A 27,385-nucleotide genomic window follows, 5' to 3' on the forward strand; every position below is an offset into this window, starting at 1 on the left:
ACGTCAAGGCACGAGCACTGCGACACATATATTATTACCCCGGCGTAATTGATGAAACCAAAGGAAAAAGCACACTGCACACAATGCCGAAAACTTATGCGTCATATCTGTCCGGAGGACGACGATGTCTTGCGGGGTAGCGCTGTTGCACAGCGGGATTGTCGGTTGCCTTCTGTGGGGTGGTTGCAAACTCAATGATCACAGGCTCGTCGACGCAGTTCTCTGGATTCCTCAGGTCGGGCAGCAATCCATCCAATGTGCCTTGCATCGAGTTTTCATGATGATGTAGCATCTGGTCTTGGTGACGGTGCCAGATATATGTGCCCCGAGCAGTCGTGACTCGAACCTGGAACGACACTGGGCCAGATTGCTTCAGAATTGTGCGGGGAATCCCATCCTCGTCGCCAATAAATGTGGTGTATTTACAAGAAAAACGGGTTACAGAAATCAGCCCGGTTGGAACACGGCTGCATGCTGTCGCTCGGGTAGTCAGTCAGTCAAGCACTTCACGCGATAGTCTCGCGCGCACGCTGCACGTCAAGGCACGAGCACTGCGACACATATAACAGGGGGTACGTTCTGAACAATATGTGTTAATACTCCGTGACCTTGGTGTACGTATTTATGGCGGGATTAGGTGGGTCACAAGTCCAGTCCCTCGCTCAGTCGTAAAGAGGCCCGTCATGCCGTCCCTCCCGAGGCAATGCCCGAAGAGTCGCGTCTGGGGCTAACGCGTCTGACGCCTCGTTGCCTGGAAGCGAAGAATGGCCATGGTTCCACACAATGCGGACCAGCTGTCGTTTGCTCTGGTCTAATAGGGAGAAATTTTTCTTGCTCCAGGGGGAAAGCAGACTTCCAGCCAGGGCTCTGCACGCGGCTGTGAGTCGGTCAGGATGGTGAGCGTGGTCGTGTCAGGATCAAAGTTTGGGTTTGTCGTGTGTGGTCGATATCGCCAGTGCTATCGCGGCTCCCTCACCTCCGCGCAGGTGGGGGAGCCACGCAGTGAAATTGCGGTTCCGTTGCAGCCGTCCGAGTCACACACTGCGACGAAGCGACAGCCTGAGCGAGAGTTGCAGGACGCCGTGTCCGTGTACAGTGCGTCCGGGTCGTGGTGGTAGCGTTTGCGGAGATAGCGGACGCGCGCGAGTGGCCCACCTACGTGCGCTTGCGGGTGCATGTCCTTTGGGAATGGGCATCATAATAGCTTGACAAGTGCTGATTGTTGGGCAAGTGCCGATTGTTAGCTCTCTGTGGTGTCTGTTCTTCCTATGTCCCTGTCTTCAAGCGCAATCATGATTTCTCGCGTATCGTAATAGCCTCCTATATACTGACAAAGCCTGGCAGATCGCCGCGAGAAGTGGCCGCAAAATGAAAAAGGTGGAGCAGCAGACAACGGATGAGAGGAGAGCCACTTGACTGGTGCCGCGCTGTGGCGAAATGCCGAAACAACTTCTCCCGAGCGAGCAAGTATGTTTCGGGTCGTCGGCGCTGCAAAAGCTGCGCGCTGACGTCCAAGTTCCCCGACAAATGGCCCTTTGATTCACTGTGTTACCAGATACTTGCGCTGGAAATCTACGACCGGGCACTCTACGGCTCTGTCGTTGAACCGCCAGGCTTAGTGAGTAGGTTAGATGGACGAGTATACACTCTAAAACCGGTCTCTCATAAAAAACGCTGTCCCTCTGATTTTAGAGGGGACAACAATGCTTTCAGGGGGACAGCCCTTTTTAAGAGGGAAATTGAAAAATAAAATAGCAACATCTAGAGGGACACCAACATATTAAGAGAGACCAAGGAAACCGTTTCGTTAGTCCCTCTGAACGGGAAAGACAGACAAAAAGATTCACGCGTGTCCCTTCATATTAAGAGGGGACTGGTCCCTCTTAACTGGACCAATGTAGTTCGGTCAGGAGGAGGGGGGCAGGCGCACTAATCCACGGCAAAGAGTTCGGACGGTGCTAAGGCTTCGCGCCAATTCACGGAGAGCTGGAAACGGTCGTTGCCGGAGAGTCGCAAGCGTCATGCTGCTCGTTTGACTTCCTTCGGGTGAGTAATCCTGTCATATTGACGCTTTTGTTTTGGGTGCATTGCGGGTGGGAATAACGAGCCATCAATATTTTCACGCTGGCTGTGAGATGCACGAGCTTTGCATGTAGAGTGAGAGTGTTCAGCTGTAGTCCGCGGACGCGGTCGCTTCCTGGATCTGCTCGTTCAGCTAGGACAAAGCGTCGCTAATCGTTTGCCCTGCCGTGAGCCGCAGGGCTGTCTTTCGCACAAAACACTTTTAGCGGGTTAGGGTGTCCCAATGTGTACGCGTCTGTCTTAAGCTGGTGATATCAGACCATTTTCTGTCCGACGCTTTTGTCTACTTTTCAATTTGGAACGCGCGATCGTTCTTTTCCCAGCTCGAGCTGCTAACTTTGACAGTGCTACGCCGGCATTTTATTACCGGCAATATCCTGGTATTTTATCCGTGAGCGTACACTGTCGGCATCGAGTACTACAAAGGATGGCATCACCCTCCCTAAGGCAAAGCCAACATAAAGGCACCCTAGCTGGGGCAGTCAGTGTTTGTAAGCTTGGCTCGCCGAATTCTTTCTCGGTGTGCACTCTAAATGCTTGAGGTTGACCGCCCGAGAGCGTTGATTGACATAAACAATGTTGGCGATTTTGCGTTTGTCTGCCTTCACAATTCCTTACAGCAATTTACACTGCAACGTTATGTTGTAGACATCGTTAGCGTTGCAGTGATTATGAACATTTTTTTCTCAAGTGGGCGGCGAGCAAAAACCCACAATGTGTGTGTATGTTTGTGAAAAGGGCAGGGGGATTGGACGAGCACAAAACAAAAAGAAGCAATAAAGGTTTTTTTTTCTTCGCGTGTTCGCGTTGCGTCGGCGTCTGCGGAAAGGGGGGAAGGGTGTAGCGGCGGCCAAAGAGTACTTTTTTTTTTTTGTATTTCTTTGGCGTACTGTTTTGTTCGTTATATTTTGACGGTCGTGCCGGAACAACTACCGGCTTTTTTTTTTTTTTTGGCGCCGACCATGTTTTTGTTTTTGGAGATTTTATTTATGATGTTTATATTTATGATGTTTATTATGCTCTTTGTTTTCTGTAGCTGGCTGAATGTTTTTTTTTCTGTGTCGTACACCCGCGAAAAATATATAAACAGAAGTTTTCTTTTTTTTTTCTTTTTTATGCGCTTTAGGGCTAGGTTGACTGTGGGCGTTAAATGACTGACCGTTATTAACAATCTTGTTTTCAGAGTGAGGCAATGGCAACGAACGTTGACATGAAGGGAATCAGGCAGGGGTTCCGCTCGGATTGCTCGTGTAAAGAGCTCTACCGGGACCCTTTGCACGGTGGAACGCACCACCCTGAGTGGTGAGCCTACTGCGGCCACCCGCACACGGTTCACAACGAACTCGGTAATTATTACCGTTTTGTATTCTGGTATGTAGGTAGGCTCTATTTACGTTCTGTTGGCATATGCACTGCTTCTAAAAAAAGAAAATGAATGGCTTGCGGCGAAATATTTACAGAAATGTAATTTTTTATTTGATTATATTGCTTTCTAAAACATGCACTAGATCACTTCTGCAGCTTCGAGCCGCAAATGCAATCCATGCTTTCCAAAGCACATGGGGCTTCAAAAGTTCATCTACTACTAAATGCGTTTTCGTTTTGTCTTGGTAATACAGAAACGATTGATTCTCGTAAATTAATTAAAACTGCAGTCTATTCTCGTACCAAAAATTAATAGTAGCAGAAGTTGCGTCATAAGATAATGTCACTCGCTATTTCATCGTATACAGATTGGGTTCCGAATCTTTGAACTGTTTGCACTTTATTTTCGCATTTGTTTCCTATCGCCTGCTTGATAACAGGTGAAAGCGCTTCATTACCTTCATTCTAATTCCCACTCTCTGTATCTAAAGGAAAACAATATGGTCTTTCATTCAGCTAAAGGTGGATGCACGACTTCGGTTTCATAACACGATCGTCACCATGCTGGGAAACCTGGAGGAGGTAAAAGGGGCCTTCTGCGGAGACAACCCAACAACATCCTCCGGTCTCGATTGGCCAGAAGTTCTTTCATCACCTATGGTATGTGAAAAAGCGAATGCAAAAATAGAAATCTAAATTTAACGCTGACGCAATTTTTTTTTTTTTTTTTTTTAACAATTGCTGCTTTCAGGACGATTTTACCCCTGACGAAAAAGTTCCAAGACCCAAGACTTTCTTCGGTTCGGAGAAAAGGATCGTTTCTGGGAACTGGTCAGTGAAACTCACCGCTAGCACGACTATGGAGGGGGCACTAGTCATGTGCTTATGGGTGTATTACATAACGGGACTCTCCTACACCGTGGCATGTGGACAAACCCTTGGACTCCTCTAGGGTCTGCTCGTTGAAAATAAAGTGTTTCGATTCAGTTTATGTCGGAGAAGCTCATAAAATCGCTTATGGCCGTTCAAAAACAACAGAAATTCTGAGCTTCTGCTGATGGCAAGAGACGCCGAATAATTAGTTTTTAATGCTATAAAGTAGGTAACTACGCTCTAAAAAAAAAAGTACAGGAATCTACTTTCCCGAGCCAGCACTTGGAAAGTCAATCACCGTAACTCACGGAAGCAGCTCAGCGAATCACGATGCCGAAACATAAGATTAGACCAAAAAAGCCAGTCCGAGTTGTGATATTAACCCATGCAAAACATCACGCTTGTTGGGCTTAATGTCGCAACTCATTTTTTTGGTATAATCATATGTTTCGGCATCTACATTCGCTGAGCTGCCTCCGAGAGTTATGGTGATTGTCTTTCCAAGTGTTGTGCGGGAAAGTAGACGCACGGGCTTTTTTTTAGAATGTACTTTTCTTTTTGTGTTATCCGCTAAAAAAAGTTTTTTTTTTTTCAGCACGATTGCATTGTTATTGTTTATGATAGGCAAAATGAGTCACTCTGCAGCACGAAATTTTTTGTGGGATTGTTTCCAAGAAACGCCGATTTCTGGCGTCGTTCTAAGTCTTTTTTTATTCGTAAAAGCTACCAGAACATCGTTATAGAATTATTATTTTGATAAAGACATATCAAAATATTTTCTTGTGTCATGGCAAATAAAACAGTGTTTACTCTTAAAGATTGTTACTGTTTTCTTTAACACATTGATTCCGTTCATCAAACAAGATATACAGATCAAATTTCAATTCTGCTACGCAGCACAAAATAACTTTGGTTAAACAATATCAGCGAAAGTGCGAGAAGAGCAGTGCAGCATGTCAGCTTACACTCAAAACACGAAGGAGCAGAAATTGTACGATACAATAACAGAGGTAACTTAAAGCCGGGGTCACGCTGCTTATACTTCATACAAAATACATTCTGCAGACATGTTCCAATGCGAGTCACCGCGACATCCGTGCTTTGTATGCCACGTGACAAAGTAACCTCTTGATTGGTTACCTCGTGGCGTACGAAGCGCGGATGTCGAGGCGACTCGTTTCGGAACATGTCTGCAGAATGTATTTTGTATGAAGTATAAGCAGCGTGACCCCGACTTAAGGGGGACTATGCCCCTGCATTTTAAGCGGGCCACCGTCCCTCCGAATTTAAGGAAGAAAATATCTAAAAACTGTCCCTCTTAATAAGGGACTCTGACCCCAAATTTAAGGGAGACGCCGCCTCGCTTACTTTAAGAGGGGTGGTGTCTCACTTAATTAAGAGGGAGCATCTCCATGTAATATTAAGAGGTCTGTCGCCCCTCTTAAAGTTAAGTGGGAAAAAATCGAAGAAATGTCCCTCTTACTAAGTGGGACCGGGCTTAGAGTGTAGAGGAGGCTATGGCATCACCCCCTTCGCGGCGATCGTCGGTGGCGCGGGCTTCTGCCGTCCGTCTTCGAGTGGGGTGGTCGGGACTCGGTACCTAAGGCGCCGGACGAGGGCCCTGCCGTTCGTCGTGCGACCGAGCCGTGTCCTCTGCTCCCGAGCAGAGGACCGTTGTGCCGCGCAGCACACCATGGTGTGCTGCGCGTTAACGAGTTCCACCGTGTTGTGAAGGCCTAGTTGGAGGAGGTGTTCTGTAGACGCGTGTTGCGGGAAGCCCGCTGGTCTCTTGACAGCTATGCGGAGCGTGGCGTCCAGCGCCTCCACCTCGCGGAAGTGGAATTTGTGGAAGGAAGCGTGATAAGCATCGCGGCTTATGAGGTGTGCCTGGAGTATCCTGACGGTGTCTCTTTCCTTGATACCCCTGCGCTTGTTGCTGACTTGGCGGATCAAGTGAGCTATCTGTCGGCACTGCCTACGCAGTACCTGGATGGTGTACGTTGCCCTCCCGTCCCGGTGTAGTTGGAGGATTCTGAGGCGATCCGCCAACTGTGGATTCTGAGACGAAAATGAATCGCCTCAGAACCCCCTGTCGTCTCGACAGCGGATTAATTCTGAGGCGATCCGCTGTCGGGACGAGCAGGCCTTCGATAGAGACCTAAATCTTCTCGTTGACCTTGGTTCGGGCTGCACCATTCAATAGAAGCTCTGACTTGTCTACCGAGCACGACAGGCCGGCCGCTCGGACGTACAGTTGGGTAGCCTCCGCCGCCTCCCGCAGCTCGTCCTGGACCTCGCCATCTGAGCCGTTCTCAATCCAGACGTTGATGTCGTCGGCGTACAGCACGTGGTGGATGCGTGGAATTGCGTTGATATGTAGAACAAGGTGGGCGAGTGGACGGAGCCCTGAGTAATGCCTCTACCGGTGAGCAGAATGAGGTCAGATCGCTAGTCTCCAAGGCCGAGGGTGGCGGTTCAGTCCGTGAGGAACGAACCCACGTAATCGTACGCCCACCTCTCGCACCGTGCGCGGGACAATCCGTCAAGGATTTCGTTGTGCGACACGTTGTCAAAAGCGCCCTTGAGGTCAAGAGCCCGCACCACCCGTTTCTGGGCCACACCGGGGTACCGACGGCATTTTCTCTAAGCTTTAGGCGGACGTCCCGGATGGAGGGGTCCGGTCGGAAGTCGAATATGAAATTTGCGAAAAAGCCCGTCGACTCTAGGTGCGGCTGAAGCCGGCGTTGCAACACGTTCTCTTGGAGTTTACAGATCCACGAGGTAAGGGAGATGGGGACGGAGGTTTTGGAGCGGCAGAGGTTCGCCAATTATGAGAAGGCGCGTGATGTCTTCTCACTTCCACGACGCGGGCGGTTTCCCGGTCGTTTTGACCCGGTTGAAATATTGTGTGAGTTCCGTGATGGAGCCATCGTTAAGGTTTTTTAGGAGCCTGTACGTGACGGCGTACTTTGTCCGGGGCGGTGCTGCGCGAGATGTTTTGCAGCGAGTTCTGCACTTCCTGCTGGGTGAGGTCCGAGTCGAGTGGGTTGGATGTGTTGCCATGTCATGTGTGTACGGCGCGTATGCGGGGCGAGGCGCGACCGCGACGTAGCGGCCTCTGAGCGTCATCCAGAGCTGGTCGCCGGTCGCATTTTTCGGGAGAAAGCGGAGCAGTTTAGTGATGGCCTTGCTCGACTCGATCCGAGATGTAGAAGGGTCAAGCAAGGTACGCAGCAAGCTTCAAGTTTTCTTCGCGCCCACAGTGCTGTGCAGCTGGTCACATAGTGTGCGCCGATCGGCTTGGATTAGCTTTTCGGCGTATTGTTCGGCCTCCTCTGCGAGGCGAGTTACACGCGCGGAGTTTCCGGTTGTGTTTTTTTTTTCTTTTTCTACCCCCTCGTGAGAGCACGGCGTGCCTCCCAGAAATGAAGAAGGTGGGCGGTCTATGATGGGCACCTTTTCGGTCGCGTAGGTCTTCTTGGTAGCCCGCCGACGTCTGTCTGTAGCCGTTGGACCCACTGATTGAGCGCGTCGTCTTCGTTGATCATATGGTCTGCGGTTGGTGTAGTCGTGCGGTTCTGTCGGAACCCGTCGCAGTTCACAAACCGTTGCGGCCGACCACGCTTATGGTTAGCACGACGGGTACCTTGTTCATGAGAATGAGGTGATGTTACCCCAGGCTCTCCCCGAGGTTCGTCCAAGTGCACTCGTCGCGCGTTCTAGTGAACATGAGGTCCGGACAGGTGTCGCGGCTGGCAAAGTTACCCATCCTAGTCGGTTAGTCGGGCTTGTTTAGGAGAGTGAGCCGGGGGACATTAATGGCGCCCATCAGCCGTCTCCCCTTTATTGTGGCCTTGGCGTAGCCGAGCGCGGGGTGCGTTGCATTGAAGTCGCACACCATTACGAGGTCGTGAGTCATCCCGCGGGCGGTGCGTATCGTGTCCCGGAAGAGATCGTCAAACACAAATTGCGGTCCGCTCGGTGGGCTATGTACGTTTAGTAGAAAGAGGCCTCTATCGTCCCTCCCCCGTGGCAGGAGTTCTAGGAAGACATGTGGCACTCAGCTGCTGAGTGTCTACAATTATCGGGGTGTGTTTTGCTACGAGTGTGCAGACGCAAGGTTTGTCCTCCGCGTCCGCCAGTTCCTGGCTAACGCAACGTAGCCCGACAAGGACGGTACATGATCCACTTCCTGTAGTGCCACGGCATCTTGTCTGTGTTCCTGTGCGGCGATAAACCGTGTGATGCTGCTGCGCTTGCGGCGATACACCCGGCAGCTCCACTGCAACACTCGCGTTGCATTTTCGTTGTTTGTGGTTCGTGTTTGCGAGGAGCTACTGTTGGGTGAACTGTTCATCATGTTGATTGGAATTTTGGGTTGGTTGCTGTGCGGGATGTGATTGGTCGTATGATTAGATTGTTGTTTCTTCTGTGGGAGGGTGTGCGAGGGACTCATATAGCGTCGGTTTGTGTTTTGTTGGTTATTGCCCGTTTTTATGGTGGTAGTGGTTTTGAGGGATGTTGACTTCCGTGGTGCAAGACGAGTCGGGGGTGGGTTCAGGGACTGGACGGTGGTACTGGTGCATTCGTCTTGTTTCGCGTTGGCCGTGTTCACAGTGTGTGTCAATTTGTAGGAAAGGGGTTTGCTTTGTTTAGGGGAATTGCTCCGGGGGTCGCTGATAGCGGCCGAGACTAGCTGGGGGAGCTGCTGCACAATGTTTTGCCTTATTTGCTGTTGTACCTCCCTTATCTCCTGCCGTAGATTTTGTCGTACCTCTCTTATGAGAGCATGTAGCTCGTCACGTGGTTGTATTAAGAGCGTTTGCCTAGTTCTGCTCTGGGCCGCTTGGCCTCAGCTCTAAGTTCTTGTCTGAAGAGTTCTGTCTTTCTTGTCCACTTTATTTCCTTACTGAATTCAAAGCTGGGATTGGGCGTATTGCTGTTGTGTATTCGCGGGGATGTTTCGTTCGGCGTGTATTCGCGGGGATGTTTGTTCGGCCCCTTCGGTTGCTGGTTCGTCGGTTGCGTGAGCGTTTTTTTTTTATTTTAGGGGAGGGGGAGGTTGGCGGTGTTTTCTCTCCACAGTACTAGTGTTAGTGTATCGCAATGGAGGGAGGCACGCGGGACACGGGGAATGAGAACGGTATGGAGGCCGCGCTGCCCAACTCACTTTTGCACCCTTGTGTCCAGTCTCCGTGGTGTTGATATCTGGTTGCTTTTGCTGGTCCGCCCGTTGCTGCCATTCATGATGTCTCTGTTGGTTCCGCGATCTGGTCAGGGTGTGGGTCTTGGCCTTGTTGGCATTGTCGCTTGGGCTGCGTCTGTCGCCGTTCCTTTTTGGTGCAGCGTTCGTTTTGGTGTGTCTCGGGTGTCCCAGGGGAGGACGTGAGCTGCTGCGATCATATTCCTTGTCTTCCACGTTAGTGGGCATTGTGGAGTCGAGCTCTCGCGGTTGTAGCTTGGCAGTTCCGGCCAGTTGTGGCTCGCCGAAGTAGTGTATGGTAGCGGTAGGGGCGATGATGGTAGAGTTCGTTGTTGCTGTTCTTTCTTCCGCTGATAACGCGCGACATGTCCCTTGTTGTAGGGGGCCCTTTGACGAGCTGGTCAGCGGGGGTCGGTTGCCGGGTGTTCGCGTCCACAGTTAATGCAGTGCATTCGTCGTCTTTCATGGCGCCAGGTGCGCCGCGCGTATACACTCTAAAAAAGGGTATATTATTACACCCCTTGTCACATATATAAAGCCCCAAAACTTCAGTTGGACGTACAGTGCACTGGCGTTGTACCGACGCTACAAACTTTCACGAGAGGCTTGATAGCCAAGTCGTACAACTTATTAAAATAGCTAATATAAGTGTGACTGACTGAAAAAAAAAAGTTATTGGGGCATTCTTTGCTCAACCGCAAAACCTTTGCGGTTTTTTTTTTTTTTTGTCCTGTAGACTTTGATACGTACTTTAGCTGTCTAATATGTTATATCGCACCGTCATCAACCCTCTAACAAAAGTTAGAGCGGTCAGTTCGACGTCAGCGCGCTGTACATCCAACTGAAGTTTTGAGGTGTCGTAAATGTGACAATGGGCGTGTAAGAATATACCCTTTTTTAGGGTGTAGAGCAGTTGCTCTGTTCTGGTTTGTGGGCAGACGTCGGTGCGGTGTCAAGCTCACATCGCACACTTGCTGCCTCGGCTGGTACGGTCGGCAGGGGTATTCCTCGCCCGATAGATACACGTAGCGCGGTGCCGTGATGCCTTCGAAGGTGATCATAGCGGTGTTGGTTTGAACCATAATCTGGGCATAGGGAATGTTGACCCACGAAGCGCGTATGGTTTCAGTCCGTTTGTCGGCCGTAGGCCGCGTTTCGACACCAGAGATGATGCCCCTGCACGAGTTGTCGGGGACTGACAGGAACGCCGTAATTTCGTATTGCTTGGTGTCAAATGTGAGCGCTGAAATCTGTTGCACACGGGTAGAGAATTCCAAGTTCGACCAGAATTTTATCTCGGCGGATCCTTATGTTGGCTTGGGCCGCCTCGGCGTCGGAAAGTCGTCCCGTTGCGATGATGGCTTGCGGGATCTTATCCGTTGTCCAAGCTCTAAAAATGAGTCCATCTCTTGGCCGGATGACCACTTTGTAGTCGTCAAGTGGGAGTCGTGCCAGCCTCCTCTGGCGCATGGGCCTGTATCTGCTTCAGCGGCTTCTGTTTTCTTGATTATAGATGAAAGTGGAGCTTCCCGTTCCTTGACGGGGATACCTGGTAGGCACCATGTTTCCCGACGAGTGATTCCCAGCTACCGTCATCATGTGGGCTACGGTGTAGTTTTGCTAATCTCAGCTGGTATTTCCTTTTCTGTCTCTCTAGTTGAAGTTGTTGCCTTCACGCTCGTCGGCTGACCGCATCCGCCCAGGAAAATTTCTTTTTCTCCTCCTGTTGATGACAGGACATCGATTCTGAAGGTGTGGCGTCGTTGCTCAGGTCGACGCTTCCACCGGAAACTGGTCGCGACTGCTTCATGAGTTTCGCCAGTTTCCAGCCAATAAACGCGTCGGTCCACGGACCCACAGACTAACTTCGTTAATATATGTGGTACCCTCAAAAAGAAAAACCACAGTCTACGTGAATTATATATATGCAAATCATAATTATTTATAGTAATGGTTTGAACAAATGTTTTTTATTTACAAAATACATATGAAATATGTTTAGAATATATTATGTTTGCATTTAAGCATTTCGGCGTATTTAAACTGCATTTATAGTGCACGTTCATTAACAGTATTCTATATTTAGTTACAAAGTTATATTTTTTGAATATTAGGTAAAATACCAGTGAATATATTTAGCATATTTTTGTGTATCTACAGATATGACGTGTTTTCGAAGTGCACTTGAATAACATTTGGGCATATTTCAGATGTATTAATTTTTGCAGGGGTTGTTTTTATTTAGTCACTCAGCGCCCCCCTAACGTAAACCACCATATACAAAAATTAGATGAATTCAAAGCACCTACAAAGCGTGGTTGTGCGTTAAAGTTAGCGCTTCTTCTACAGGAGCGTGGAGCGGAACTGCGAAATATAACAAACGGAAATCCGGGTAGCATTCGAAGTTGGATGCATCCTCGGAACTCAACAACTAAGCACGCACTATATGTCAGCCAATACAACAGTATTGGCTGACATTGTGGTGTTCATTAATTGACATCACTATTTACAACTAGAATTGCCTGTTCCTTTTGTATAGAAAAATATATAACAGTGCATTTTTGATGAACAGCCATATTATCCTAAACTAAATACATCAAAATAAATAGATCCCTTAATGAGGACCAATACGATACCTATATTGTTTCTGTGCAGTGCGTAGTTTTCTTCGCAAACATTTTGACCAATGTTTAACGAAATGCTTCCTAGTCGCCTTATTTGCGTTAAAAATGGCGCATTTTGTTGACACGCCTTTTAGAAGCGCAGCCAAAATTTCATTTGTTCGGTAGCTTTCTTGCTATTAACATTCGTTAAATAGTAGGAACCACAGCCGATATTGAAACCTGCAGACTCCGGTTTCGTAGAGAGAGACTCACACTGAGGTTCACTGCCACCTTGGCAGCGGATAAATTATGCGCATATTTTTAACTTATTTAAAACATATGTAAAAAATATGAATATCTAATACATAATTTTAGTGTTTTTATTGCTGTTAAATATTTTATAACGTTTTACAGGTACCAAGATCTTTCTTTTTATCAATATTTAAAGGCCCTACAGTCGGGATGTGCGAAAACGGAACATGCATAGAAAAGCGTGAGTACAGACTTCTATGGCGACAGTGATGAGCAGAGGAGAACATGAGAGCGCGCGGGGATGTGAAAGCGCTAAGCTCTGGTTGGAATGATTAATGGGCAGACCTACAGCTATCTGTCTTTGTCTCCACCGCACCTGTCGAACGCGAATTAAACTAAACGAAGTGGCTAGTTTACAGAAGGTTTGTGGTGTGGAAGATGTCCTGTTCCCGTCCTCGTCCCCTCTGTTTTATACTTTCAAGTTTCGTATCTATTAACCAACACGCTCTTTTTCAATTCTGGTGTGGGGTGGATGCTATTATGGAGATCTTAGATTTTTATTTGCAGTCCACCTCTGTTTTGTTTGAAGGGAATTTTTACGTGCAGAAGGAAGGTATCTGCATTGACTCCAGCGCAGCCTCTGTTCTTTGTGACATATACTTTGCCAAGTGTGACCAAGCCATTCTTCTGAATATTGACGTGTTGCCTGTGTTTAAGGTTTTTGGATAATGGACGACTATTATTGATTTCAAGTAGCACTGTTGGTGTGACTGTTGGTGAGGTCGTGCAGACTGTTTTGAATTTGTTTAAGAGGAACTGTTACGGCCTGAAGTTCCCTCCTGAGCGTCAAGATGGCCACTTTCTGCAATTTTTAGATCGACGTTTGCAATACAGAATGTGTCACATTCGCCGGTCCTCAAAGCGCGGACTCAAAATCTGGTATTGGTTTACGATTCCGCTCACTCAAAGCTAGTGAAGAAGAGAAACGCGACGTCTTGCCTACGTGCAGCTCTTGAGAAGTAGCGTCGTCATGTGATGCATAACAGCTTCAGTGGACAAGTGTAGAGACTTGTAACCGCGGGCTTCCCCTGTTCGGTTGTGCTTAGTGGTGCAGAGACGTTGTTGAAAATGCTTAAAGGTCAGCAGGGTACCCTGTGTTCTTATTGGTGTCAGTGGTCGAAACTAAAGTCCCTCGATATGCTTGCGCTTGTCTTGCAAGTAGCGTCAAATGCGCGAGTGCACGAGGCCCATGCCTCGAGCGGCCCTCGGAAGCAAATGGCGGCGCAGCACTGAAATGAGTGGGCCTTGGAAGCGAATGGCGGCGGAGCACCGGCTCATGGCACGTGTCTCGCGCGCTTCCAGAGCAATGGTTGGCGGTACTTGTAAAAAACGCTTTTATCAAGGGACTTTAGTCGAAACTCTTCTTAAAGAAATGAAGCAAGAGAACTGTGTCAAACAAACACAGAGAGACAGGGAAGTCAGCAGGGTACCCTGTGTTCTTATTGGTGTCAGTGGTCGAAACTCTTCTTAAAGAAATGAAGCAAGAGAACAGTGTCAAACAAACACACAGAGACAGGGAAGTCAGCGGGTACATTGTGTTCTTATTGGTGTCAGTGGTCGAAACTCTTCTTAAAGAAATTAAGCAAGAGAACTGTGTCAAACAAACATACAGAGACAGTGAAGTCAGTAGGGTACCCTGTGTTCTTATTGGTGTCAGTGGTCGAAACTCTTATTAAAGAAATGAAGCAAGAGAACTGTGTCAAACAAACACATAGAGACAGGACAAGAAGACCAGTCATCGTCCCTTACATCCGCAATTTTTTCCCACGGCCTCAAGAAAACAGCGAACAGAGTCAATGTTGACATCGTGTTTTAACTTTTCAGCACCCACCAAACTGACCAGCCTTTGCAAAAACGTCACCACACCCTCAAATCCCGCAATCTGCTGCTCCAAGAAGCATAGGACCAACTTTGTGCCTTGCGTTGAGGGGGTTGTCTATTCATTCCCCCTTTCCTGTGGAAGACAATACGTTGGACAAACTGGGCGATGTTTAAATGACCGCCTTCGAGAACACTCAAACAACGTTGTAAACGCTAACTCTGGCCACTTGGGGATACACCCTAGGGATTGTGGGTGTGTCGCGCACTTCAACAACAGCACCGTGTTGGGCAAAAGTGTAAACCAATTAACAAGGGAAACCATCGAAGCCGACAATATCATACGACTAGAGGACAAATGTGTTAATACGCCGTCGATAACATTATCACGAAAAGAGATTAATTATTTAGCCGCGAATTAGCCTAAGCGTTAGACAGGAATCTTTACTCCTATGTCGTCTTTTTCTATTTGCAAATCGTCTAAAATCTGAAGAAGTAGAAGCCAAAGTAAAAGACGAAATACAAAGTTGTTAGTGAGCGCTGTGTGAAAGGAGTGTTTTTTGGGTGTGTGAATGCTTGAATGACTGTTTTTCGAGTGCGCTAAACGTCGACAAACTTAAAGGTGGGCCTAATCCCGAGAAGAATAAAATATTTGTGATATTTCAATGTTTATGCATGACAACGGCCACAAGTGACTATAATTGGCTTTGATCATATATTTAAGTAGATAGGTTTCAAATGATTGCATAAAGCTTTAAATGATAATTATTGAAAAATATATGCTATTTGTCTGTTCAGAATTGGGAAGGACTTTAACGGGCTATTTTTGGCTATTAGCACTTAAGTTCTGCCATATTGGGTGTAAATGGCTAGCAATGGCTATTAGTAGGCATTGGTAGCCAGGAGTGATAATGATAGCCTCTAAGAGTCATTCTGGAATATTTTAAGCCGATTTTCTTTATAATAGATGCTAAAGCCAACAATTGCCACTTGAAACCAGTGTCTGCCATAAGTATGGAATAGCAGAACATTGCAAAAATAGGTGCCTATGGCCAACCATAGCGAGTCGAAGTCACTCAAATCTGCAAACAAACCAACTTCAAAACGTGTCAATAATAGTCACAATTAAGCACTTACAGCTATTTCAAGCCGATCTCGCAAGGAGCAGTGACCAAAGGTCACTGCTCCTTGCGACTTCAAGCCACTTCAATTATTCAAAAATATTAAAAAGTACATCATTATTCATATTAGTCAATAATAGCCAGTTTGAAGAAATCTAAGCCAAATTCGTTAAAATAGCTGCAAAGACCCAACATTCTTTAAGCCAAAATAGCCACGTGAAGCCATAATCATTCCTAAACACCGAAAGAGCGCAGTATTGTAAATTATACTCACAAATAGTCATCGGTAGCAATTTAAAGCGAACCGGGTATAAAATTTATGCTACTAGCTAACTATATCCACTGGAAGCCATTCCAGTTCGTAACCATAGAAACAGGCCATAATCATAATTACTAGTTTCAGTATTTACATGTAGCCATTTCAAGCCAATGAAATAGCAAATAAATGCTTATAGCAAATAATAGTCACTTGAAGCCGTTTTCATCCAAAAGAGTGAAACAGCATACAATAGACCGATTTCACCAGCCAGTTTGACTACGCCACCGCTGCCGCAATAAATCAAGGGACCTTTAGCCTTTCAGCAGGTGCGGCAACCTCGCTGGAGCTCTGAGCGTGTAGGGCACGCGACGTCACGAGCGCCCTCGTGCCCTGCGGTCTGCCGTCAGTGACCTAAAGTTCTTACGGTGCCACGCATGCGCCGAGCACTTAGTGAGATAGGTCTATTGTCAACTATATACGAGAATAGCCGTATATAGCCATTGGAATCCGGTCTGATAGAAAATACATGCTCATAGCCAAAAATAGCCACATGAGGCCATTTATGCTTAAAGACACAGAAATAGCTAATAATTATCTATACTCGTCACTTATAGCCATTTTTAGCCAATTCCAACCAATCAGGTCAGGAATATATGCTTATATTCAATATTATAACCAATTCAAGTCAACCAAGTCAATAGAAGGGGCTAGATACAAAAATAGCCAGTTGAAGTCATTCCAATGTATACACGCTCCAATTCCATGAATTGTCAATAATAGTTGCTGATAGCCATGCATAGCCATTTCAAGCCAATCCAATAAAAATAGATGCTTATTGCCAAGGCTGTAAAAGTTACTTAAAAATGTACCTAAGATAGAGTTACATATAGTCATATGCAAAGGTACCTAAGTACAGGCATAGCTACTCACTTAAAATGTACCTAGATACAGGTACAGTTATTTCAAGCATACTTTATTTATTTTCCCCAAATTCGTCGGAATATATTTGAAGTAAGGCTTTTTTTACTAAGGATACATACAAAAACGTGTTCGATAAATGCTTATTGGTGTCAATGCAAGAAATAAGGAAAACCGCATTCACATGGCCATTCCAGGACGCGTTATCTTTTTCAGTATGCTTGGGAGAAGAGCGTGTTGGCTTAAGTCATGGACGAAGAAAGAATAAGACAATGAAAAGAGGGACAACACAACCACATCTTTCAGAGATCTTTTACGCTTTATGAAAGATGTGGTTGTGTTGTCCCTGTTTTAATTGTTTTGTTCTTTCTTCATCCATGACATATCTTTTTCACATAAGTGCTCTATCAGGACCTCCTCGAAGTGTTTATCTGACATCTTCGATCGCAGTTTAGTAGCAATTGTTGCTCCTGCGCTAAAAACGCGCTCCACCACCACAGTGCTTGGAAGCCCAGTGTTGAATTTTAAGAACACGCTTTTCAGCAACAGCGTGTGCTGGAGTTATTCCAGACTTCTTGCTGGAGCAAGTTCTGTATACTCTACAAATTCCCGCTCCCATGAAGCAGATGCGGATAATGTTTCGAAGTTAAGAAGTGCTCGCAGTCTTCGTCGTCACCACTTTGTTCGCCTGACGACGCTTTGGCCAGTTTTTGGGGAGGGAGATGTGGTGGGGCTGCGGACTGATCATATACATGAAATCTTCGGTGTCTTCGCTGCTTTACCAGCGTTACCTTCATTACACACACTCCAAAAAAAAAAAAGACTTCCACATCATTTACTGTATCTGAACATTTCCATCCTTTACTTCGGAGTAAACAAACCGCTTCTGGAACACGAGTTCTGACATCATCGAGTAAGCGCAAGTAAGTTTTGAAACGACACGGTACGAAACCTTTACTCTGAAGTCGGATCGAGTAAATTTTGGAACACACCCATGCAAGTGTCATGCCGTCGCCAGTCGCGATCCTGGAGGCGTCCCAATAGCTGTTGTGTATATGGCAGACGCCTGTTCTGTTGCAGGTCGCTCTTTAGTGTGGCAGTCCACGAATCTTCGGCAGTCAGACGCCGTGACGAAAGCGACACTTGCGTTCGCTTGTGCCACTCGCAGCTTTTCGCCAGCATTTCTAAGACCAACCGCCAGCATCGCAACAAGCAACAGCATGACACTTCGGCCTTTGTGACATCATTTGCTGCCACTTCTCGACCACTTTTGATGTATGGGCAGCATAGGACGCTAAACTGACACCACTCGAATACGCGCTCCAGGCACTATACATATATATGGTTTTAGTAACGTTGCTAGAAACTCTCTCGTGCTCTCGTTGACGCTGCGGCTTATGCAACCGGATATTGAACTCGGTCATTTCCCTTGATGGTATTCATCAACAATTTCATCGTTTGCGAGCACAGTTCCAGTATACTACTCGTATTCAATATGGGAGATAAATTCAACTGAAGTGCTCGGAAAAAAGAGGAAACAAAAAAGACTGACACTGTGGATATTGCCGTAACGTTGCTAAGTGGCGCAAGCTGCCGCCGATTACAGAAAGTTTTGCCATAACTAATTTATTCATCCACCCATTCATACACTCAGCTTCTTTGCGAGCGTTGGAGGAAGAGAGTGTAAGATATAGTCCGCTTCTATTTTTCAACATGTCATGCCAAAATTAGGATTTAGCCTTTAAAAAGTGATAGCGCCGAACACACAAGCATGGACAAATAAGTGAACGAACACGAGGGGCACTGGCAACTGTTTTTTTATTCGAAAAAAAAAAGAAGCATTAATAATATTTGCGGAGAGAAGTTTTGCGTGGCGCCGCATGGTGGAATTTTTTAACAACCCAGAGTGAGGATACTTCAACTTCCTCTGCTAGTGCGAGCACGTTCAATGCCAAGCTTCTGTGCACTATAAAAATTAAAACAACCGCGTGGGTAGCACGTGCACTATCCAGATTAAAGAAATCAGAAGCGCCCCTAGCGAGCTTCTCACCGGGAATAGGCCCACAACAACGTGTCATTAATCACCGTGTCGCTGGATTGCTTGTCCCTAATATATTCAAACTCTTTCTTCAATAGGGCAAGTGACGCTTCACTTATACAATCTGCTCCTTTATCCCTGATTCCAAACACTTCATGCAGCTCTTTGCTAGTTCTATCATAATACCGATAAAAAATCTTGATATCATGTAGAACAGGGGTACGTGGCACTCTGTTGCAATGAATGGCAAGATGACCAGACGGGCTGGTTCGCATTTACGCATCTGCCCACCTGGCCAATATACACAACGCCGCATTACAAAGGTATTTTATAGAGAACTTTTGAGGCACACGCAGCAAATTTAGTTCTGTGCTTTTTGCTGCAGAGATCAGACTGTTGCCCGGTGCTGTTGATTTTGTGGCAAAGTCGAACCATCTGACTTGGAGCTGAAAAACTTACAGGACGGTTGAAACTTTCTGTGGTTACTCTTTAAAGACTATGAACCAACTAGCCTACCTAATCACTTTGCTTTAGAATTTATCCTTCCTAATCTCGCGTTCTTGTTTTCCTTTGGTCCCATGAGCTATATGCAGTCGGTAAATTTCTGTCTAAAATCGTTTAATGGCTTTTTTAATGCGTGACACGTGCCTTTAAGATGGATAAACAATGCTGAAAGAGCGAACAATGAAAATTAAAAACTATAGAGGACTAGTTCTATTTAATGTATGTTAACCGACTCGCTTCCGCTTTGATTTCTTATATATTGCGTCTGATTAAACCTGTTTCTTCTTATACACCCACAGTTGGGTCGACGACATTACTGCGTGTCCGGGTCCTTTTATTGCGATCAATATGTTGCAACTATTTATTATAAACTAGGGCACCTTTCCTTGTCATTAGCTTAATTTCAACGATCTATTTATGTGATTTTGAAGTTACTGCAAGAGGAAGTAAGGCTACTAATTAAAATGGTGAGCAGAGAGCGTTACTAAACCAGCGAACAAAAAAAAAGTTAATTAGATTTAATTGAAGTTTGGGGATTTAGCACCTTCACTGTACCACAAACGATCCAGACCTATTCACCAAACTCCAAGTTTTTGAATAACTAAAACTGGGGATTTACATTATTTCCCCTTTACGCGCACGGTTATCCAGATGGTTGGCGAGAACTATAAATAACTGAAAGCCAGCTATACAGCAGTCGAATCTAGCATTTGAGGCATTTAGTGAAGAAAACGAATGAGAATGTTCCACATCAGTTTCAGATAACTTTTTTTTTTAATGTCAATTCGAGCAAGCGTACTCTGGGATAGCCATTAGTGGTGGAAATAGGTTCACCTCAAAGCGACTAAATGGAAGTTTCTTTTTTTAGTTGCTCTCATAATCCTTGTCTTTTTACTTTGACCTCTGCTTTTTAGGCGTACTATTGTAATTTGTTTTTCCAATCAACCAACAAATTGTACTAGTCGAAAAGTATAATCCGGGACCCATAATGTTCCGCATCTATATAGCAAAAAGGCTATAGGTGTCATAAGAATAGTTAACAAAAATAAAAAATAATTACACATCTTTTGTAATTAAGGCTCTTAAAGGAATTACGTGGAGACATAGTCCTAATTATAAATGCAAGTAGAACAATTCACAGCTCATTTTTTGTTGTATTATATAGATCATACATTTTACAATAACTGCATGGGAAAATGTGTGGAACATTTTCAGTAAAACCATATTTTACTAAAGTGTCCTCTAGGTGAAAAGCGAACTATATTTCAAAATTGGTTTAGCCTGAATTTTAAAGCAAAGTGAGTTCTAAACGAAGTGAAACAAAAACGAGGTCCACGTTTAGGTGCCATAAGGTTTGCTAGCAATGTATGAGAAGGATTATGGCAAGTGTAATAACAATTGCTCAACTACCAAAGGTGTCTTGTACTTCAAGATTGTGTTGATAAAGTAAAGTGAAAACGGATTTTGTGTTTTCAAGGGCCCCTCCATTAAACAATGTATAATAACGTTGTGGAGGCACTGAGAAAAAAAAAATATTAATCTTCTTCCAGATCCAACCGAAGATACATGTGGAAGGAAGGTACTCACAATCAATTCAGGAGTGAGTTCGTTGAACATTGCCTTTTATTTCGAGCTGAAGATGCTCGTTCGTAAAATCTATATCGCACACCGTGGAAGGCGAAAATGACCTCCTCAGCATACTTACTGTGCCAGCACTCCTGACAAGATAAATTAATAATAAAATACGGTGACGCTTTTCGCAATAAAACATAAGCGAACTAGACAAGGTTCCTTAAAGATTGGTGGGAAATCACGCGTTTAAATTATCAGTAGGGTGTCAGTATCAGAGGATGACACGACATTCTTATTGGATTTCTAGATTTATAGATTCGGTCGCTTGTCTGATGAGTAGCACCATATTGGTATGATTGACTATTAATGTTTTTTTTGTAATATAACTGACGACTGCTTAAAATATTGCTCCAATTTTGGCAGCTTTATAGTTGATCCGACTTTAAAATAAGAAATAAATTTACTGTGATTATGTTCGATAAGCGTAAAATACAAAGACGCCAAGTTCCCGGCGTCTTATCCATATCAAGAGGCAGCACACACTGCATTAAATACGTAGCTAAATCGGAAGCAACATAGGCTGAACTCCAAGGAGCAAATTATGCGGCAAATAACTGACGAACATCGCCGACGGCACGTTCGCTTTGCACGCGACGTAGCAGCCACTGTGCTGATACCACGTGCAGAGCAAAAGCTGCCGGGCAAAATTCGTCGATATATTGCAGCATATTCGCTCCATAGAGTCCATCCAGCCTTTACAAAATCATGTCCCGTGAGTTTTGGCATGGACAAATCCCAAATGTCAGGTACACCTGAAGAATGCGTCAGGAGCTCCTTCTACGCCCCTTCACCGCTAATTCCTCCGCTATGCGCAAATAGTCCCCTATGGCAGCGCATATCACGCTGACGTCTAAGGAGCATCGGTGAATGCTGCCCAACCGCAACGATAAGAGATCCCGAAGAGACATCCTCGTTTTATACCCTATTCACACGAGCATAAAAGTCCCTTTAGCTAAGGGACCTTTATGGCGAAAGGCGAATCGGTTCGCGATCCTCCGCGCATGGCATATGCTCGCGATCTACTAGCGCGGGCTGATTCGCTGGGTGCAAAGGGACCTATGTTAAAGGTACCTTTATGCTGGTCGTGTGAATGGGGTATTAGAGCGGAGCTCTTAGGGGCCCGTTTCCAGCCTGAGCGGCGTCGCCGTCGGCGTCGGTGTAACCGAGGGGGGGGGGGGGGGGGGGGTCACGTGACCCCCCGAGGTCACGTGACCCCCCCCCCCCCCAGGTCCCGTGACACCCCCAAGGTCACGTGACCCCCTTCCCCGAGGTCACGTAACCCCCCCCCCCCCCCCGAGATCACGTGACTACCCGCAGGTGACGTGACCCCCCTCAGTACCCTTCCCTACTCCTCCTCAAGAGCTGCGCTCCAATTCGGCATTACAGGGATTTGTAAACGGCTTTCATTTTTAACCAAACAAGCACAGCAATCCACCTTGTGCTGCGCTAGTGTCCGCGGTGGTGTCTACTTGGCCCCAGTCTTAAACTAAAATTCACTACTAAAAAAAACGATTAAAACAACATTTCACAATAACAAATCTCATATCGATTCCTTAACATTTTGGTGTCCAATGACAAAGACGACCGTTCTTAAGCATATTGATGTATGCATTTCTGGTGCGTTGGATCAATAGTAATGAATTCCTTTATTCGTGGGTACCAAACCATTTTTTTATGTTCTGTGCAGGTCAATATTGATACAAGTTGTACACTTACGTGTAAAAATGGCACAACAAAAATGCTAGAAAATGGAACACAGTGCGTGGTAAGAAAATTGTTTTTAAGTTTCTTGTATTAGCTAATGTATACTTGAAAAAGAAATAATAAGTGATTCCCACACCACGTTATAAATTTCCGTGTTGTCCTTTGCATGTGTTTCGCTCATGAAATATTCTTGTGTTGAAGCAGTGTTTTCAGTATTTTTTTATCTTCTTAAAAATTAGTGGGGGGGATCGGTGACCAAGTGCGTTTGACCATCGATGCTTGGTGAAAGCACGTGGAGGTAAAGCACACATTTCAGAACCTAGGGACCCTGTGTTCAACCCCGCGCCCTGCCCGTTCTGATCTGAATGAGCATTGTACCGACGCGCAGCCGTGTATCGCTACTGCACGATGCACGTTAAAAAATTCAGGCTAGCAGTCATACTGCACTGGCTAAAGTTCTCAATTGCAGCGTAAACTAGCGTCGCCATACATCAAACGCGCACCGACCTAACAGTGTCTAAACACGAACTTCTAATAATGTTTGGGTAAAAATTACTTGTTAGAACTAAAGGACATTTATTTTAACACTGGAGAGTATTTGTGTAATTTAATTATTTAGGCGAGTATTTAGACATATCTGTTTCAGTTCCCCAGTATCATTTCTTCGCGAAGCAAACCAAGAGCTCGAAAATGGAGCCATCATGATCTGAACGAGGATTTGCGTAGGTCACAGGACGTGAACTGTCCGACTCCACTTAGCGGGAAACTTGGTGCCTCGAAATGCGAGAGAGTTCAAGTGTAATTGTTTTTCTTTATTTTGAAAAGATGTAAGAAGTAACGTAACTACGTAAATCCACTCTCGAAATAAGTAACTCAATTATTTGTTAATGTTCTGAAAAATGTAACCAGTCCTCTACGACGTTACAAAAATGTAACGCGTTACCGACACGTTACTGCCAACACTGCGTGCACTGCACATCTAAATTTAGCAGGGAAGTAGATGTCAGGCAACGACCATGGTATCACTTGTCACCACAACTTTAATACCCCTCTAAATTTAGTACGATCTTTCATGTTACGCGACTTCATGGCTTCACGCGACATTACGATTTGGAACCGTTGTAGGCAGTTTACGGCTACATTTGGTTGAAAAATTGACATGACGTGACCTGGCGCCACATGGTATGGTCACGTGACGAGGAGCCATAAAATCTCCTGACAAGACCGTTTGACTCCGTGACGTAACGTGACGTAAGCTCACGTAACACCTCGGCGTTATGTCACCTGCCCAAGTCGTGAGAAGTATGCGTATGGGACCCGACGTCACGGCGTCGTTGTGGTGTCAGGTGATACCAATGTTACTAGATTCCTTCATTTGTGGAACTCCCACTGAAGGGGGTACCCCCTCAATCACTTGGGTGGAACGCCATCTAGACGCTGCGCTTCGAAATGTACGTATTGCTTAGAATACACTGTAGTTACCACAGCAGCCGCGTGGCGCGTCGAGCGACGGGAGGCGAGTCGTGGTGGGTGAGGGGGAGGGGAGGGGTTACTGCTCGTGCAAGCAGCGTCTATACACAGTTCCGTAAATCAGTTAATCTGATAACATTGATTATACAAAGACGTCACGTGACGTCAGGTTATGTGTCGTCAATTTCCCTGCAATGTTTTGTAGATAAATTATTATACATGTGTTTTTCACTTCCCAAGACCAATTTAATGTCTTCTAAAAACATTCATACGATGCTCTGAGCTTCATAACCACCTCATGGATTTCATATTGTAGATATAAATTTTATGCATTACAGAATTTTGAAGGTAAAGGTAGCTCATATTTGTTTTTTTATGTGCATCAAATTAATAATTAAGAACTTAAAAGACAGAGCCGACATTTCAAAACACTGTAAAAATATTTCCAACGTTATTTATAAGATTCATTGTGGATACTTAAATTAAATAGTATGACCGATATTTCCAGCTCTTCAAGAAGCGTTTGTACTCCGCCTTTACTCAAAAATAATGCGTCAGCTCGCTCAATACCTATATTTATTTATTCTGTCCTTGTGTACTGAAGACAAACACTACTAACTGGTTTTTATTTTTCAATACGTTACCCGATATCAATGTGATCGCGCAGAGGCCGTAATTTTAACGCGAATAATAAATTATAGACCATACGTGACAGAAACATTTATCTTAGATAAAACTGACAAGCTATGATTAAATAAGGCAGCTATGCACATTAATAATAACCTCTATCTTACTTGTCTCCACTGTACGTAAAACGGAGGCAACTAGGCATAGAACTGAAACACGTAAGAAATTTCTCGAACTTTTAATTAAGTTCTAAGATCATCGCTTTCTGTGAAATTCGTTTTAGCAGTTTCTCTTTTCGACAAAACTAGTTTATCACATGCCCAAATAATTAAAAACAAATTGTTACCGGTACTTACATGGCCGATGACAGTTGTAGAAACTCCATATTTTTTGGAACTCTGATTATCTTTGCAGTTTCAATCTGGAGGAAAACGTCTGTGGCCCCGGTTTTGGCGTAAGACTGTATTGGTCAAGGAAATTGGTGTTTGTTCTAATGGACAGTGTGCTCAACGAGGTGAGTATGAGGGCCCATTCTCGTGGATATGAGCGAATATTGTTTCAAGTGATACTAATTGTTATCAAGGCACCAACTTGGTTTTACTTGACATTTGCACCATGACAATCCGATAAATTAGTTTTCTTTCCATCATATTTCTAAAAATGGCAACTAGGTAACCACAAGCTCCTTAGGTGCCAAAGAAAGCAAAATAACATCTTACCAGAATAGTATAAGCTAAACTTCATAGCCACCGCACCTGTGTTATTTGCAAAATAACAATTCCGTGCTTAAAAACAAGGATTCACTGAAAATAATTTAGTTTCTAGAGAAAATGCTAGACTTCTAGAAATTTGCACGTCCCTCAATCACAGGAAACCAACAAAGTTGTCAATCAGCTTTGAACTTAAAACTAGCCTTTACTTTTTTCTATGTATCGATTCATAAAAATAATTAAGAAAACAAAGCATCACGCACCGAATTAATATTATGTCGTCGCTTCGTATAATTCTGTACAGCCATCAATCCTCTAACAACGCGAAATCCGGTGATCGGTAATAAAAACTAAAGTAAAATAAGAAATATAAAATATTCAAAATATGTGCATGTTGATGCCCACGTTACTACTTAGCCTACATAGTTTTCTTGACTTATTCCGCACTTTCTCTTGATATATTATAACTCATTCACAAAGCTTTTTTTCCTTGCTTTTTTTTAAGTAGCTTCAAAGTTTTGATTGTATTAGAAAAGAACAAGGAAAAAATCGCACTATTTAAATATTTCAAAGAACGTTCCTGAAGGCCCTGAAGTGGAGCCAATAATTTGCTCTCTTCTTTATTAAAAAAAAAAAAAAGTTTGTACGATTATATACTGGTTTATACAGGTTCATACCGGTGACGCCTATCATATACCGGTTTTCGCTTCATGGATACGGGTCACCCAATATCGGACGGCGGCCGCCAACACGGGTGTCTGGTCGTCATTAGAGGGATACAGATAACGCCGGTACGACGCTACTGGCGAAACAGCGTATAAGCAAGCGGACGGTATCCTCATACCGGTACCGGTATCTTAAGAATGGTGACCAGTATTGTGTTCCGGTGGGCTGTAGCTGCCTGGTCGTGTGACCGTACCGGAAGGCCGATGGCCTGTACGGGCAGGCCCGTATGTCTTACGGGTATACCAAAACAGCATTTCGAAATTTCACTTGGAATTCCCTCTGCAGATATCTCACATTCAGTGTCCATTTTCATTAGCCTTTAAGAATGACGAATTAGCTTTCGCACACGGTGTCCAAGCAAAGCGTTGGCCACCACTCTAAAACTCCCGGGAGGCTTTTTTTTTTTCAAATCCTCCCAGTCAACCTTTACTACATTCATGCAATGCATTGTTTTGTTCTTAAAATATGCTACCAACACATGGGTGAGCGTTATTTGTGAAAGAGCAGATAAAAGTTCCAAATGTGTACACTGCACGATAAATTGTGTCACCACTTATGCAATGAAAAGGTTAACCGGAAATGCCCGCACGCTTTTTAGAAGAGTCAAAGGGACCCTGGACTTCGAAAGTAAAGAACACGAAGAAACATATTATAAATACTTACGTAGGGCGAGTACAGTCCCGAATGAAAAAAAAAAAAGCGAACGACGGAGCGACAGCTTCTTGCGCTCCTCGCGCCAGTCAACAGTGTTCACCGAGAGCTCTCGTGGAGCTCCTGTGCTCTAAGAAAATATAGAGCAAAAAGGTAGCAACGGCGCGTCTTATCCCCTTCTCCTGACGCGTCCCCAAGCGGACACGAGAAGAAGGGAGGAACGAGACGTTTTTCTCCTTCTCCAGGCAGACAGGGGAAAGCTTTCGCCATCCCGACTAAACTTCTTTCGGTTTTGTTTTTTAAGCACGTTGCGCACATTGCTTAAAAAATGTTGAGTTGATTGAGCTTCAGTGGCAGCGAAGGCCGCCTGTAATTGCGTCTTCTAGTCCAAACGTGCAGAACATTTCGGTTGTATCGACGTTTTTTACCACTAATTTATCAAACGAGCAAACGAAGCCGCTAGAAACAGCGAAGTTCCGGAGCAGTGCCAGCAGCGCTACGTACACTGGGTAAGATGGCCGTTTCTGGATTGCGGGACCTACACGGAACCAAACCCTCTAGGCCAGTGTAGCGGAACCACGCGGAACTGTGTCGACAATTCCGGCGTTATGGAAATCGCAGGAACTGCGTCCAAGACAGGCAGGTTTTGCTGCCAGCTGCCTTCCGTGCTGAGTTCGGTAGTGTTTTCCGATGCCAAGTGCCAACCGGCATTCAACGTGGCTCTGTATTTCTGCGCGTCAGCAACATAGCAGCAACATCGTGATGGCAG

General features: G+C 45.3%; 1 protein-coding gene across 1 annotated transcript in view; it reads left to right on the forward strand.

Annotated features, from left to right (window-relative positions):
- Nucleotides 1–27,385, forward strand: part of LOC121835952 — a 93,628-nt gene that overhangs the window by 50,965 nt on the left and 15,278 nt on the right. The window contains exons 7-10 of the mRNA XM_042290533.1: nt 12,541–12,619; nt 20,647–20,696; nt 22,416–22,493; nt 24,944–25,043. Of these exons, the coding sequence (XP_042146467.1) occupies nt 12,541–12,619; nt 20,647–20,696; nt 22,416–22,493; nt 24,944–25,043 (307 nt within the window). The remainder of the gene's footprint in view (nt 1–12,540; nt 12,620–20,646; nt 20,697–22,415; nt 22,494–24,943; nt 25,044–27,385) is intronic.

The sequence above is a fragment of the Ixodes scapularis genome, unplaced genomic scaffold (assembly GCF_016920785.2).
Source record: "Ixodes scapularis isolate PalLabHiFi unplaced genomic scaffold, ASM1692078v2 PGA_scaffold1__304_contigs__length_218370807, whole genome shotgun sequence".
NCBI classification, from domain to species: domain Eukaryota; kingdom Metazoa; phylum Arthropoda; class Arachnida; order Ixodida; family Ixodidae; genus Ixodes; species Ixodes scapularis.